A 17,114-nucleotide genomic window follows, 5' to 3' on the forward strand; every position below is an offset into this window, starting at 1 on the left:
GGAAAGCGCGAAAACGGGGGGGAAAGCGCGAAAACGGGGGGGGAAAGCGCGAAAACGGGGGGAAAGCGCGAAAACGGGGGGGAAAGCGCGAAAACGGGGGGGAAAGCGCGAAAACGGGGGGGAAAGCGCGAAAACGGGGGGGAAAGCGCGAAAACGGGGGGGGGGGGGAGCGCGAAAACGGGGGGGGGGGGGGGATTTGGGGAGAGAGCAAAAACGGGGGGGGGGGGGGGAGATTTGGGGAGAGAGAGCGAAAACGGGGGGGGGGGGAGAGAACGAAAACGGGGGGGGGTGGGGGAGCGAGAACGAGGGGGGGGGGAGCGAGAACGGGGTGGGGGGGGGAGAGCGAGAACGGGGTGGGGGGGGGAGAGCGAGAACGGGGTGGGGGGGGGAAGAGAGCGACAACGGGGGGGGGGGGGGGGGGGAAGAGAGAGGGGAGGGAGAGAGAGAGGAAGGAGGGGGGGCAGGGAGAGAGGTTCTCTCTTCAAGTTCTTTTGCAGTCTCTGCTTTGAGAGAGAGCACTAGCCAGGGAGAGCCCTTCTTTCTCTTTTGTCTTCAAATTGCAGTCTGATCCAAATTGTTCTGTGAACACAATTCACACCAAACCTGGGCCAGCAGGCCAGTCATGTGACTATCTCTTTTTGTCAGGACAACCTGCCTGGCGAGTTTTGTGGATTCTTTCAATCTTAGTAGACGTCCACGGTCGGGGGCTGGAATGCTGACTTTTACCCCCTGAATGTATTTTGATCAAAATCCATTTGGTTAATTGAATCAGGGAGCAATTCCATTGACTTCTCCAGGCAACTGTCTCTTACAATACAAATGTTTCCAGCCACTGCCCTTTTAGAATGCAGGTGCAGCCATGTTTATAGTCCAGTAAGAGTTTAAAATTAATGTTCATTATGATGAAATTTATATGCCTCATTCTTGGCAGGTGTGGTTTTCATCACACTACTTTCTTCCTTTTCGTTTGTTTTTGAACTATTATTTACACCACCGTTTCCACTTGAGCCCTCCCACCCATTTACTAGATTAGAATCCTTGTGTGCCTGACTTCTCCTTTTACATAAGGAGGTTGCAGACCGATATAGATAGGTTGAGTGAGTGGGAAAAAAATCTAGCAGATGGAGTATAATGTGGAAAAATGCGAACTTGTTCACTTTGGCAGGAGGAATAACAAAGCAGAGTATTTCTTAAATGGGCAACAACTGCAAAATTCCGAGGTGCAGAGGGATCCAGGTGTTCTCGTGCATGAGTCACAAGAAGTTAGTATGCAGGTACAGCAAGTAATAAAGAAGACTAATGGAATGCTATCCTTTATTACGACAGGAATTGAAAATAAAAGTAAGGATGTTATGTTTCAGTTTTACCAGACATTAGTGAGAGCACACCTCAAATACTGTGTGCAGTTTTGGGCTCCTTATTTAAGGGAGGATGTGAAGGCATTGGAGGGGGTTCAGAGGAGGTTTACTAGATTGATACCTGGAATGAGTGGGTTGTCTTATGAGGAAAGGGTGGACAGTCTGGGCTTGTTTCACTGGAGTTTAGAAGAGTGAGGGGAGACTTGATTGAAGTACAGAAGATCCTGAACGGTCGTGAAAAGGTGGATGCGAAGAGGATGTTTCCCCTTATGGGTGAGTTCAGAACTCGGGGGCACTTTTTAAAATTAGGGTGTCTCCCTTTTAGGACAGAGACAAGGAGAAATTTTTTCTGAGGGTTGTGCGACTTTGGAAGTTGCTGCCTCAGAAGGTGGTGGATGCAGGATCACTGAATATTTTAAAGGCGGAGATCGATAGAGTCTTGTTAGGCAAGGGAATCAAAGATTATTGGGGGTAGATGGGAGTGTGGAATTCAGGACAGAAACAGAGCCATGATCTTACTGAATGGCGGAGTAGGTTCGACAGGCCGAATGGCCTACTTCTGTTCCTGATTCGTATGGTATTGTCCTCTAGGACCCTGGTCTCAGCCCAGTTCAGGTGGAGCCAGTTCCAAATGTTCCTTCCTGTCCCAGTACTGGTGCCAGTGACCCTTGAAATGGAACCCCTCTTTTGCACATCACTCCCTAATCTACTCGTCCCTATGCTAATTTGCTTGTGTCTCAGGTAATAATCCAGCGATTACGACCATTGAGGTCTTGTACTTTAATTTAACTTCTAGTTCATGGTACTCTCCAAACAGGACCTCTTGCCTACTCTTCCCTATGTTGTTGGTCCCAACGTGAATTACAATGACTAGATCCTTACCCACCCACCCCCCTCTCCAATATCCTATCAAGCAGGTTCAAGATGTCCATCACCAAGGAACCAGGCAGACAACATACCATGGAGACTCTTAATCCTACTTACAAAGGATGCAGTCGCCCTAATTATTGAATCCCCTACACCTTTCACATTACACTTTTCCCTCCTCTTTTTGGACAGCTTCTGTGCCAAGGTGCTGTGGTCCACATTCTGGCTGTCCTTCCAATAGTCTTTATTCTTATCCTCACAGTTAGCAAGTACATTACATCTGTTGAATATGATCAGCTTCTATGGATTCTTGGTCTCTATCCCATCTGAGTTCCCCTTACTTTGCACACCAACCTTGTTCTGAACCTGCACCTCTCTAGGAACCATGTCAACATCACATATATAATCATAATTCTTAAGACTAATTCATTCTAAGTGAACATAGCAGCACAGTAAAGATCACTGAGCTGTTGATCTGTTTTTTTGAAACTATTGCTGAGGAAGAAATTTTGGCCAGGATACTTGGAGAACTAGCTGCTCTTCAGATAGTTACAATTAAATATTTGGCTTGTAAAATGGAACCTAAAATATATTCTAGCTCCTTGTGAACCATGAATTTCTGAACAACTTACGCTGAACTTTATTAATGACCTGTAATGTCCACAAGGAACAAAAGTTGTCAATCAGTTCTTGATTTAATTATCATGGTGACACTTCTACAAAAGTACTTATTTGGGAAAACTGAAAAGGATTCCATGGATGTTTTTTTCACTGGGGTCACGGAAAGGCCTGAAATGTCTTGTTTGCATCAACATGTACTGGAAGTCACCTGTCTTCAGATAAATATCCAGCAGGGACTCTCTTTGAAAAGCCTCCCAGCTTTTCTATCTCTTTGAAAAGCTCCAAGAAAGAGAAATTGATGCTACATTCATCCTAAAAGGCCTGCTTGAAACCCCTGTTGCCACATTTCTCCTGCAACACTGGAAAAATCTGCCGGATAAATCCTCGATGCAGCCTGAACAAATTGCTCCAGAGAAAAATCCCAGTGACAACTATCTATGCATATTTGGGACGCCAAACCAAAAAAGGGACAACTGATATCTTTCCAGATGTCTTTTTTTCTTAAGGAATTAGCAAGTATTTGGCCAAGTTATTCTGTTTTGTCTTTTTTTTTGTAACAGAGTTCTAAAAAGAAAATCTCTTTTTCCAGTTAACGAATGAGTGAGTGTGCGCGAGTGAGAGAGAGACACACTAAGGTAAAAAGGGAACTCTCATATTTCAATCTGTGTGTTAGTGCTTAGCTTTGTTACTGGTTATGTCTTGTTTTATAATAAACGGATAATTTTGTTGTTTATTAAAGAAACCTGGCTGGTGTATTGTATTCTGGGATGAAGAGTAGAGCATATGATTGACCGTACTGGTAACTGGGTAAATATTTAAATATATGTTTTAACCTGTGCAGAAGTGGAACTAGAAAAGACAGTGCACTCCTCCCACCTCGGTTGTAACAAGAGTCAATAAATGCAGCTTGTTAATAACGTGTTGTATTGCACAGGGTAGGAAACAGAGAAATCCACTTTATTTGGTCATTTTGGAGCATAAAAGACTCAGTAGGAGCTCTGCACTGAGAATGAAGAAGGCATAATTAAAATTTAAGAACTTCACCTGTAAACAACCACAGGAATCCTTTTCCAAGATCTGAAGGTCCCTACACTCTCCAGTTCTTTATCGGTGATCCAGACTGGAACTAGCAGCTTTTGGGGGTAACTAGCACACAACCTGCAGGGACAAATGCAACAAGGGATTAAAAATGTGAGTTTAGTCCAATACCACCTTATACTACAGACAATAAGGGGTCAAAATGAAGACATAACTTTACAATAAAAATGTCAGCAACAACTGGTTAGACCCAGCCAACTTAATCGAAGACCTTACAATAGAGGTACAGGCATTACTATGTCTATACATTACACATGCCACAATTCCAGAGCCCATGCATACATTATATTACACGCAAGTTACAGTTTTAGCACCCCATATATACATTACACGATACATACATTGCAGCTCCAATTCCCCATGTATATACCGTATCTCACACAATTTAGTTCAAGTACCCCATTAATTCATTGCACCACAGAAACATGGGAATCCCAGTGCTTGCATTATATTACACGCAATGTGGTTCCAGCCTTGCTGTGTGTACATTACACCAGCCACATGGGCCTGGTCCAGAGCCCCATGTATACATTATATTACAGAAGTAAAGGCTCTGGGGGTCCCAGTATATAAAGTATATTACATCAACTGTGGTTTCATGGCCCCTTATGTATGCATTATACTACACGAATATAATAATTCTGTGGCCTCATGTATACATTACATACATGCAGTGGTTCCTTGTCTGGGTATATGTACACTGTATTAAGTTGCTTCATGCATGCACACCCAGTGATTCCAGTTCCTCGTGCATACATCATATTACACATGGGAAGTGACTGTGTGTGTGCGCGTGCAAGCGCACTGATTAGCGTATATGTTATATAGTCACAGCCGACAGAGAGCAGGGAAACAGGAAGTGGCCAGGGTGAGTATACCAGTACATTTTTTAATTTAATTTCATCGAAAGCAATCAAATATAAAATAAGACTTGATTGATTCATTAGTATATAAACTAAAAAGGATTTGATAATTTATCATACAGAGTGAGAGAGAAAGACCAGCAGGGACTGTATTCGCTCAAATTTGGACAACTTAATACGTAGAAAATAGGAGCAGGACTAGGCCATTTGGCCCTTCGAGCCTGCCCCGCCATTCATTATCATGGCTGATCATCCAACTCAGTAACCTGTTCCCGCTTTCGCCCCATATCCTTTGATCCCTTTAAACCCAAGAGCTATAGAAACATAAACTGTATTAAGTATTATTAGGGTATATGAGTATTTGTAAGGTTTACTAATAGTAGTAAGGTTTATTAGAATTGGCAAGCTTTATTAGCATTGGTAAGGTCTATTGCCAGTAGGAAGGTCTACATATCTGTGTAATCAAGAAAAGTACAACTTTTGTTGAAGGTGGTACTAGCATTTAATAAGCACAGTAAATTCTACAATACGTAGGAATTATTCCAAGTTAATTAAGAAAGTAATTAAAGTAAATTAACTAATAGCGTAAGTAACAATGGCAGGACAGGTGTTATGTTGCTGCTTTGGTATGTGTGAAGTAAATAAATACTATCTGACAGCCATTACAGAGACATGGCTGCAGGATGACAAGGACTGGGTCCTCAATATTGAGGAGCATATAGCATTCAAGAATAGGAAGCTAGGTAAAGGTGGAGGGGTAGCACTATTAATCAAGGATGGCATTGGTGCAATAGTTAGAGATGACCTTGGTTCAAGAGATCAGGATGTAGAATCGATTTGGGTGGAGATGAGGAATAGTAGGGGAAAGAAGTCACTAGTGGGAGTGGTCTACAGGCCCCCTAACAGTAACCACAATGTAGGACGAAGTATCCAAGAAGAAATATTGGGTGCTTGTGATAAAGGGACAGCAATAATCATGGGTGATTTTAATCTACATATAAACTGGAAAAATCAAATTGGCAATAGTAGCTTGAATGAGGAGTTCACAAAATGCTTTCAAGATGGTTTCTTAGAGCAGCACGTTCTGGAACCTTTTTTTTAAATTTCCAAAATATACTTTATTCATAGAAATCTGTAAAAAATACATTACAAAACAGTTCCAAAAAGCACCAAGTCAAAACAATACAAAGAGTGCAAAGGCGATCAGTTTCCTTCAATACAGGCGTTGCCTCACAACCCTTCCATTTCATTTTACGTACCATGTACATTTTACAGCAGACAAATATTTTCTGGCTACAGTTCGAGGGGTTTTCCATGGATCCAGCCCCTCAGTTCACCTTGGTGGGGGGGAACCTTACACAGTGGTCTTTCCCCATTGAGCCTTTGCCATGGCTGCCCCTAGCTTTAGTGCGTCCCTCAGTACACAGTCCTGGACCTTGGAATGTGCCAGTCTGCAACATTCAGTAGTGGGCAACTCTTTGTGCTGGAAGACTAGCAAGTTTCAGGCAGACCAAAGGGCGTCTTTCACCAAATTGATAGTCCTCCAGCAGCAGTTGATGCTTATCTCGGTGTGCGTTCCTGGGAACAGTCCGTAGAGCGCAGACACCTGTGTTACAGAGCTGCTTGGGATGAACCTCGACAAAAACCACTGCCTCTCTTTCCACACCTGCTTTGCAAAGACACATTCCAGAAAGAAGTGGGCAACCATTTCTTCCCCACCACAGCCACCTCGAGGGTATTTTGCAGAGGGTATGAGACTCCAGGCGTGCAGGAAGGATCTGATGGGGAGGGCTCTTCTCACCACCAGCCAAGCTATATCTTGGTGCTTGTTTGAAAGTTCTGGTGATGAGGCATTCCGCCAAATGACTTTGGCAGTCTGCTCAGGGAACCATCCGATCGGATCCACCATCTCTTTTTCCCGTAGTGCCTTGAGGCCATTCCGTGCAGACCACTGCCTGATGAATTGGTGGTCAAAGGTGTTTTTCCGTAGAAACTTTTCCACGAAGGATAGTTGGTACGGCACGGTCCAACTGGATGGAGCGCTCCGCGGCAATGTGTCCAGACCCATCCTTCGCAACAGATAGAACCTCAGCAAGTAGTGACACTTGGAGTTTGCGAAATGGGGGTCTACACATTCTGGAACCAACCAGAGAGCAGGCTATATTAGACTTGGTATTGTGTAACGTGACAGGATTAATTAATGACCTCAGAGTAAAGACACCTCTAGGTAGCAGCGACCACAATATAATTGAATTTTACATCCAGTTTGAAAGAAAGAGGAGTGGATCAAAGACTAGTATTTTAAACGGAAATAAGGGCAACTATGTGGGCATGAAAGCTGAGCTAGCTGAAGTGAACTGGGTTACAAGGCTAGGAGATAGATCAATAGAGAAGCAGTGGCAGACATTTAAGGGGATATTTCAGAATAAGTATATTCCTACTATAAAGAAAAATTCTAAGGGAGGACCCACCATCCTTGGTTAACTAAAAAGATAAGGAAAGCATCAAACTTAAGGAAAAAGCACATAATTGTGCAAAGATGAGTGGTCAGAATATAAAGAACGGCAGTGAATGACTAAAGGATTAATCAGAAGAAAGAAATTAGAGTATGAGAGGAAGCTAGCTAGAAATGTAAAAACGGATAGCAAGAGTTTCTACAGGTATTTAAAAAAAAAAGTAAAGTGAGTGTTGGTCCTCTAGGGAGTGAGAATGGGGAACTAATAGTGGATAATAAGGAAATGGCGGATGAAATGAACAAATATTTTGTTTCTGTCTTCACTATAGAGGATACAAAAACATTCCAGTAATAGCTGTAAATCAGGAGGTGGAAGGAAGAGAGGAACTTGGTGAAATTACAATCACCAGGGAAGCAATACTAGAGTCATAGAGTTATGCAGCACAGAAACAGGCCCTTCGGCCCATCGTGTATGCACCTGCCATCAAGCACCTAACTTAATCTAGTCCCATTTTCCAGCATTTGGCCCATAGCCTTGTATGCTATGGCATTTCCAGTGCTCATCTAAATACTTCTTAAATGTTGGAGGGGTCCCTGCCTCTACCACCACTTCAGGCAGTGTATTCCAGATTCCAACCACCCTCAGGGTGAAAAACTTTTCCGCAAATCCCCTCTAAACCTCCTGCCCCTTACCTTAAATCTATGCCATAAAAAAAACAAGAAACGCTGGAAATACTCAACAGGTCTGGCAGCATCTGTGGAGAGAGAAGAAGAGCTAACGTTTCAGGTCAGTGACCCTTCATCAGAACTGGCAAATATTAGAAATGTAAAATGTTATAAGCAAGTAAAGCGGGGTGGAGCAAGAGATAACAAAGGAGGTGTAGATAGGACAAGGTCACAGAATAGCTGACCAGAAGGTCATGGAGCAAAGGCAAACAATATGTTAATGGTGTGTTGAAAGACAAAGCATTAGTACAGGCAGGGTATTAATGGACTAAAAATTGAACAGTTGCAAGTACTAACATGAAAAAAATGGGTAAGCAAACTGAACAAACTAAGATGAAATAAAATAAAACAAACACAAAAAAAATATAAATAAAAAAGGAAAAAGAAAAAAAAACTACAAATAAAAGTGAAATGGGGAGCCCGTCATGCTCTGAAATTATTGAACTCAACGTTCAGTCCGGCAAACTGCAGTGTGCCTAATCGGTAAATGAGATGCTGTTCCTCGAGCTTGCGTTGATGTTCACTGGAACACTGCAGCATTCCCAGGATAGAGATGTGAGCATGAGAGCAGGGGGGGAAGTGTTGAAATGGCAAGCAACCGGAAGCTCGGTGTCCAGCTTGCGGACTGAGCGGAGGTGTTCCGCAAAGCGGTCACCCAGTCTGCGTTTGGTCTCCCCAATGTAGAGGAGACCACATGGTGAGCAGCGAATACCGTATACTACTTTGAAAGAAGTACAAGTAAATCGCTGCTTCACCTGAAAGGAGTGTTTGGGGCCTGGGATAGTGAGGAGAGAGGAGGTAAATGGGCAGGTATTACACCTCCTGCGAATGCAGGGGAAGGTGCTATGGGAAGGGGACCAGGGTGTCACGGAGGGAACAATCCCTTCGGAATGCTGACAGGGGAAGGGAGGGGAAGATGTGTTTGTTAGTGGCATCATGCTGGAGGTGGCAGAAATGGCGGAGGATGATCCTTTGGATATGGAGGCTGATGGGGTGGAAAGTGAGGACAAAGGGTACCCTGTTGCGGTTCTGGGAAGGAGGGGAAGGGGTGAGGGTAGAGGTGCGGGAAATGGGCCGGACATGTTGAGGCCCTGTCAACACAGTGGGGGGGAATGCCTGGTTGAGGAAAAAGGAAGACTTATCAGAAGCGCTGTCACTTAAATCTATGTCCCCTGGTTATTGACCCCTCCGCTAAGGGAAAAAGTCTCTTCCTATCTAACCTATCTATGCCCCTCATAATTTTGTATACCTCAATCATGTCCCTCCTCAGTCTTCTCTGCTCTAAGGAAAACAACCCTCGCCTTTTCAGTCTCTCTTCAAAGCTGAAATGCTCCAGCCCAGGCAACATTCTGGTGAATCTCCTCTGCACCCTCTCCAGTGCAATCACATCCTTCCTATAGTGTGGTGCACAGAACTGTACACAGTACTCCAGCTGTGGCCTAACTAGCGTTTTATACAGCTCCATCATAACCTCCCTGCTCTTATATTCTATGCCTCGGCTAATAAAGGCAAGTATCCCATATGCCTTCCTGACCACCTTATCTACCTGTGCTGCTGCCTTCAGTGATCGATGGACAAGTACACCAAGGTCTCTCTGACCCTCCGTACTTCCTCGGGTCTGACCATCCATTGTATATTCACTTGCCTTGTTAGTCCTCCCAAAATGCATCATCTCACACTTCTCAGCATTAAATTCCATTTGCCATTGCTCTGCCCATCTTACCAGTCCATCTATATCTTCCGGTAATCTAAGGCTTTCCTCCTCACTATTTACGACACCACCAATTTTCGTGTCAAAATCATTAATGTACACTACAAACAGCAAGGGTCCTGGCACCAATCCCTGTGGTACACCACTGGTCACAAACTTCCACTCGCAAAAACAACCCTTGACCATTACCCTCTCTTTCCTGCCACTAAGCCAATTTTGGATCCAATTTGCCAAATTGCCCTGGATCCCATGGGCTCTTACCTTCTTAACCAATCTCCCATGCGCGACCTTATCAAAAGCCTTACTGAAGTCCATGTAGACTACAGCAACTGCTCTACTCTCATCTACACATCGAGTCACATCCTCGAAAAATTCAATCAAGTTAGTTAGACACAATCTCCCCCTGACAAAGCCATGCTGACTATCCCTGATTATTCCCTGCCTCTCCAAGTGGAGATTAATCCTTTCCCTCAGAACTTTTTCCAATAGTTTCCCAAACACTGATGTTAGACTCACCGGCCTGTAATTACCAGGTCTACCCCTGCTACTCTTCTTGAATAATGGTACCACATTCGCTGTCCTCCAGTCCTCTGGCACCTCTCCTGTGGCCAGAGAGGAACTGAAAATTAGTGTCAGAGCCTCTGCTATCTCCTCCCTTGCCTCACACAACAGCCTGGGATACATCGCATCTGGGCCTGGGGATTTATCCACTTTTAAGCCCGCTAAAGCATCTAATACTTCCTCCTTTTCAATGCTAATATGTTCAAGTATATCACAGTCCCCCTCCCTGATCTCTGCACCTACATCGTCATTCTCCACAGTGAAAACAGATGAAAAGTAATCATTTAAAACCTCACCTATGTCCTCTGGCTCCACACACAGATTGCCACTTTGGTCCCTAATGTGCCCTACTCTTTCCCCGGTTATCCTCTTGCTCTTAATATACTATACTTATATTGACTGCCAATGTTCTTTCATGTCCCTTCTGCACTCCCCTCATTACTTTTTGTTTTAAGTACCCCTCTACACTTTCTATACTCCTCTCATACCTCTGCTGTTTTCAGTACTCCCAATCTGCCATAGCCTTTTTTTCCTGATCCAATACTCTATATCCCTTGACATCCAGGGTTCCCTGGACTTGATGGTCCTACCCTTCACCTTAATGGGTACATGTTGGCTCTGAACTCTATTTCTTCTTTGAATGCCTCCCACTGGTCTGATGCAGACTTTTCTACAAGTAGCTGCTCCCAGTCCACTTTGGCCAGATCCTGTTGCATCAAATTGAAATCGGCCTTCCCCCAATTCAGTACCTATATTTCTGGCCCGTCTTTGTCCTTTTCCTTAAATCTTAAGAGTTATGGTCACTATCCCCGAAATGCTCCCCCACTGATACTTTTACCACTTGTCCAGCTTCATTCCCTAGGATTAGGTCCAGATACTGACCAAACTATTAGAGCTGCAAGCTGACAAGTTCTCGGGTCCTGATAGGCTTCATCCTAGAATCTTAAAAGAGGTGGCTAATGAGGTAGAAGATGCATTGGTGTTAATTTTTCAAAATTTTCTAGATTCTGAAAAGGTTCCATCAGACTGGAAAGTAGCAAATATAACCCCTCTATTCAAGAAGGGGGGTGGGTGTAAAACAAGTAACAATAGGCCAGTCAGCTTGACGCCCGTCATGGGGAAGGTGTTAGAATTGATCATTAAGGAGGCTATAGCTGGGCACTTAGAAAAACTCAAGGTAATTGGGAATAGTCAGCATGGTTTTGCGAAAGGGAAATCATGTTTAACCAATTTATTGGAGTTCTTTGAAGGAGTAACATGCGTTGCAGATAAAGGGGAGCCCATGGACATACTGTACTTGGATTTCCAGAAGGCATTGGACCAAGTGCCACATCAAAGGTTATTGCGCAAAGTAGGAGTTCATGGTGTAGGGGGGTAACATACTAGCATTGATAGAAGATTAGCTGGCTGGCAGAAAACAGAGAGTATGCATAAATAGGTCCTTTTCTGATTGGCAGGAAGTGAGAAATGGAGTCCCAGAAGGGCCTGTGCTGGGGCCTCAACTTTTTACAATTTATAGCAATGACTTAGATGAGGGAAGCAATGGCATGGGAGCTAAATTTGCCGATTACGCAAAGATAGGTAGGAAAGTATGTTGTGAAGAGGACATAAGGAGCGATTTAGACAGGTTGAGTGAGTGGGCAAACATCTGGCAGATGGAGTATAATGTGGAAAAATGTGAACTCGTTCACTTTGGCAGGAAGAATAAAAAAGCAGAGTTTTTCTTAAATGGGGAACGACTGCAGAATTTCCAGGTGCAGAGGGATCTAGGTGTTCTAGTGCATGAGTCACAAAAGGTCAGTATACAGGTACAGCAAGTAATAAAGAAGGCTAATGGATGCTATATTTTATTACAAGAGGAATTGAAAATAAAAGTAAGAATGTTATGCTTCAGCTATACAGGGCATTGGTGAGACCACAACTCAAATACTGTGTGCAGTTTTGGTCTTCTTATTTAAGGAAGGATGTGAATGCGTTGGAGGTGGTTCAGAGGAGGTTGACTAGATTGATACCTGGAATGAGCCTTATTAGGAAAGGGTAGACAGTCTGGGCTTGTTTTCACGAGAGTTCAGAAGAGTGAGGGGAGACTTGATTGAAGTATATGCGATCCTGAATGGTCTTGACACGGCGAATGTGGAGGGGATGTTTCCTCTTGTGGGTGAGTCCAGAACTAGGAGGCACTGTTTGAAAATTAGGGGTCGCCCTTTTAGGACACAGACGAGGAGAAATGTTTTCTCTGAGGATTGAGAGACTTTGGAATTCTTTGCCTCAGAAGGTGGTGGAGGCAGGGTGATTGAATATTTTTAAGGCGGAGGTAGATAGATTCTTGTTAGGCAAGGGAATCAAAGATTATCGGGGGTAGATGGGAGTGTGGAATTCAGGACAGAAACAGATCAGCCATGATCTTATTGAATGGCAGAGCAGGCGCGAGGGGCTGAATGGCCGACTTCTGCTCCTAATTCGTACGGTCGTATAGTACACACACTTTGGCTCAGATTTTCTTTATATGCATATTGGGCCAAATTTGTTGGAAAAGTAAGAGCGTGTGAACAATGCATGCCATTATTTTTTATGTAAATCAGCCAGCAGCTTGTGGCGAGAACGATATTGCCCTAGAATTACAAACAGCCACAAGTTGCTGGATGATATGCAGCACTCTGCCGTTAGCTTCGTGAAAACAGCATCTTGTCCTTAATTTCCCCTTAAATTTAACGAGTTGCTGTATTTGCACATCAATTGTGTATTTAACTCACCAGGAGTTAAGTTTAGCAATTAACTGCCTAAGCACTCTTAATGACACAATAATTGCTAGTTACTGCAAATCATCCTCTCCTGCTCAGAAAGTGAATTTAAACTATGGAGGCAGTAAATCGGTGTTGGAGATTTTAAAAACATCAAAAAAATTTTTTTTTTCTTTTCCTTTTGGTCTCTTTTTTAATCTCTATCATAATCCAATCCTACCTCCTCTCTCCTCGCTATCCCAGGCCCCAAACACTCCTTTCAGGTGAAGCAGCGATTTATTTGTAGTTCTTTCAATGTAGTATACTGTATTCACTGCTCACAATGTGGTCTCCTCTACACTGGGGAGACCAAGCGCAGACTGGGTGACCGCTTTGCGGAACACTTCCGTTCAGTCCGCAAGCAGGACCCTGAGCTTCCGGTTGCTTGCCATTTCAACACTCCCCCCTGCTCTCATCTCTGTCCTGGGATTGCTGCAGTGTTCCAGTGAACATCAACGCAAGCTCGAGGAACAGCATCTCATCTACCGATTAGGCACACTACAGCCTGCCGGACTGAACATTGAGTTCAATAATTTCAGAGCATGACAGCCCCCCATTTTACTTTCATTTTTAGTTATTTTTTTCTTTTTCCTTTTTACATCCTTTTTTGCATTTATTTCATTTCATCTTAGTTTGTTCAGTTTGCTTACCCACTGTTTTTTTTCATGTTTGCACTTGCGGCTGTTCAATATTCAGTCCGTTAACACCTTATCTGTACTAATGCTTTGTCTTTCAACACACCATTAACATATTGTTTGCCTTTGCTCCATGACCTTTTGGTCAGCGATGTGGCTTGTCCAATCTACACCTTCTCCTTTGTTATCTCTTGCCCCACCCCCACCTCACTTGCTTATAACCTGTGACATTTCTAATATTTGTCAGTTTGGAAGAAGGATCACTGACCCGAAACGTTAACTCTGCTTCTCTTTCCACAGATGCTGCCAGACCTGCTGAGTGGTTCCAGCATTTCTTGTTTTTATTATAATCCAATCTTTCCCTCTCTATTTGTTCCTGTAACTGACTTAACATTAAATTCACTCAATTCATCCTCCTTCCTCTGCTTATTTCTCAATTCTTAAATCTCATTGGTTAAAGACATACACTATCCCGTTGTTCATTCAGATCCCAGATGCCCTGCTGTCCTCACCACACTGTTACCAACTTATATTTCCAGCAACTTGCAGAGCAGACATCTCTGGAGCTTAAGGGTGCAGGAAAAATTCTAACTAACCAGGCACATTGCAGTATGCCTTGCTCTAGTGAATTCCAGCCCATTATATCTTTCACACTGTGGCTAAAAGGTCCAATATGTTCATATATCACACACACAGTTCCTGTGCCACTTTATGTCTTATGCTAGTGGCTTCGGTAGGGACATGATGCCCCCACCAGCCAGCCTTCTGAACTGCTGGCCCTTTTAGTGAAAGAGATCTTAAAGTGGAGAAGTAATTTCCAAAAATAGGTACACCCTTCTATGATTCCACACCTGATGCTCAAGAACATAGGAACAGGAGTAGGCCTTTCAGCCACACAGTTAAATCATGGCTGATTTGTATCTCAACTCTCTTTACACACTTTGGTACCATATCTCTCAATACCATTATCTGACAAAAGTCTACTAATTTTATTGCTACAAGCTGAATAGTGTTTGCACAGTGCAGCCAACTCTCAGTACCTTGTGTAGCGAGGCACAGCGAACTGTAGGGAGAGGTGTACAACCAGTGAGTAAAAGGATGGAGCTGGGGGCGGTGGTGTGGGGAATTTTAGGGAGCAGGGTGGTAAAGCGTAGAGTAGCAAACTGGAGTGAACGAGGTATAAAAAATGACTTGCAGAACATGCAGTAGCAGACGGGGTGCAGGGTTGACCACAGGGACAGGAGGAGGCCATTCAGTCTCTCGAGCATACCCTGCCATTTAATCAGATCATCTACCTGCCTTGGTTGCGTAACTCTTAATAACCTTGCCTAACAAAACTCTAAATCTCAGTTTTGAAATTACCTAAACAATTTTTTGGGGAAGAGCAATCCAGATTTCCACCACCCTTTTTATGTTAAGAGGTGCTTCCTGACATGACCCCTGAACAGCCAAGCTCAAATTTTAAAGTACTACCCCCCTTGTTCTGAACTCCTCCACCAGAGGAAATAGATTTTTTACCCTATAAAATCCTTTAATCATCTAGAACACCTCAATTACATCACCACTAAGTCTTCTATACTCAAGGGAACACAAGCCTAGTCTACGCAACATGGACATATTTTTAACCTTTTAGCCCCTGTATCATGAAGCAATTTAAAAATTTGAAAAAGGTAACTTTATGACAATCAAGATAGAAGGATAAACTATATAAGAATGCATTAATAGGACATTACTGATGTTGAAACATATCTCAAGGCTATTCAGTTGCAAACAACTAAATTGTAATTAAAGCCAGTAAATACATTCTACTGTATGCACAGGTTTGGGAAAGGAAGTCTGTGGTCACGTAAAGGTAAGGGTTTTTATTCCTGCTTGCCATACAATTTTACTGACTGACAGTTCATACATCACTTAAATGAAATCTAAATGTGTTTGGACCCTGATCTTCACAAGCACAAATAAACAACCTGATCCAATTTTAGCAGGTAGTCTGCTTAGGGGCAGCACAGTGGTTAGCACCGCAGCCTCATAGCTCCAGCGACCCGGGTTCAATTCTGGGTACTGCCTGTGCGGAGTTTGCAAGTTCTCCCTGTGACTGCGTGAGTTTCCGCCAGGTGCTCCGGTTTCCTCCCACTGCCAAAGACTTGCAGGTTGATAGGTAAATTGGCCATTATAAATTGCCCCTAGTATAGGTAGGTGGTAGGGGAATGGAGGGAAGGTGGGGATGTGGTAGGAATATGGGATTAATGTAGTCGCTTTAAACAGGCGCCAGAAACTGGCCGAGCGTGTCTACCCTGAGGCACAATGTGGCTTTCGAGCAGACAGATCGACCATTGACATGCTGTTCTCCCTTCGCCAGCTACAGGAGAAATGCCGCGAACAACAGATGCCCCTCTACATTGCTTTCATTGATCTCACCAAAGCCTTTGACCTCGTCAGCAGACGTGGTCTCTTCAGACTACTAGAAAAGATCGGATGTCCACCAAAGCTACTAAGTATCATCACCTCATTCCATGACAATATGAAAGACACAATTCAGCATAGCGGCGCCTCATCAGACCCCTTTCCTATCCTGAGTGGCGTGAAACAGGGCTGTGTTCCCGCACCTACACTGTTCGGGATTTTCTTCTCCCTGCTGCTCTCACACGCGTTCAAGTCTTCAGAAGAAGGAATTTTCCTCCACACAAGATCAGGTGGTAGGTTGTTCAACCTTGCCCGCCTAAGAGCGAAGACCAAAGTACGGAAAGTCCTCATCAGGGAACTCCTCTTTGCTGACAATGCTGCTTTAACATCTCACACTGAAGAGTGTCTGCAGTGTCTCATCGACAGGTTTGCGGCTGCCTGCAACAAATTTGGCCTAACCATCAGTCTCAAGAAAACGAACATCATGGGGCAGGACGTCAGAAATGCTCCATCCATCAATATCGACGACCACGCTCTGGAAGTGGTTCAAGAGTTCACCTACCTAGGCTCAACTATCACCAGTAACCTGTCTCTCGATGCAGAAATCAACAAGCGAATGGGAAAGGCTTCCACTGCTATGTCCAGACTGACCAAGAGAGTGTGGGAAAATGGCGCACTGACATGGAACACAAAAGTCCGAGTGTAGCAAGCCTGTGTCCTCAGTACCTTGCTCTACGGCAGCAAGGCCTGGACAACGTATGTCAGCCAAAAGCGACGTCTCAATTCATTCCATCTTCGCTGCCTCCGAAGAATCCTTGGCATCAGGTGGCAGGACTGCATCTCCAACACAGTAGTCCTCGAGGCGGCCAACATCCCCAGCTTATACACACTACTGAGTCAGCGGTGCTTGAGATGGCTTGGCCATGTGAGCCGCATGGAAGATGGCAGGATCCCCAAGGACACATTGTACAGCGAGCTCGCCACTGGTATCAGACCTATCGGCTGTCCACGTCTCCGCTTTAAAGCCGTCTGCAAA

At 44.0% G+C, this 17,114-nt stretch overlaps 1 protein-coding gene across 7 annotated transcripts in view; it reads right to left on the reverse strand.

Moving 5' to 3' along the window:
* The window catches only part of mtmr4 (myotubularin related protein 4), a 214,277-nt gene that overhangs the window by 55,344 nt on the left and 141,819 nt on the right, over nucleotides 1-17,114 (reverse strand). For all 7 annotated transcript variants that reach the window (XM_068010247.1, XM_068010248.1, XM_068010249.1 and 4 more), the window contains one exon: nucleotides 3,891-4,004. In XM_068010247.1, coding sequence (XP_067866348.1) covers nucleotides 3,891-4,004 — 114 coding nt within the window. The remainder of the gene's footprint in view (nucleotides 1-3,890; nucleotides 4,005-17,114) is intronic.

The sequence above is a fragment of the Heterodontus francisci genome, chromosome 30, assembly GCF_036365525.1.
Source record: "Heterodontus francisci isolate sHetFra1 chromosome 30, sHetFra1.hap1, whole genome shotgun sequence".
NCBI lineage: Eukaryota > Metazoa > Chordata > Chondrichthyes > Heterodontiformes > Heterodontidae > Heterodontus > Heterodontus francisci.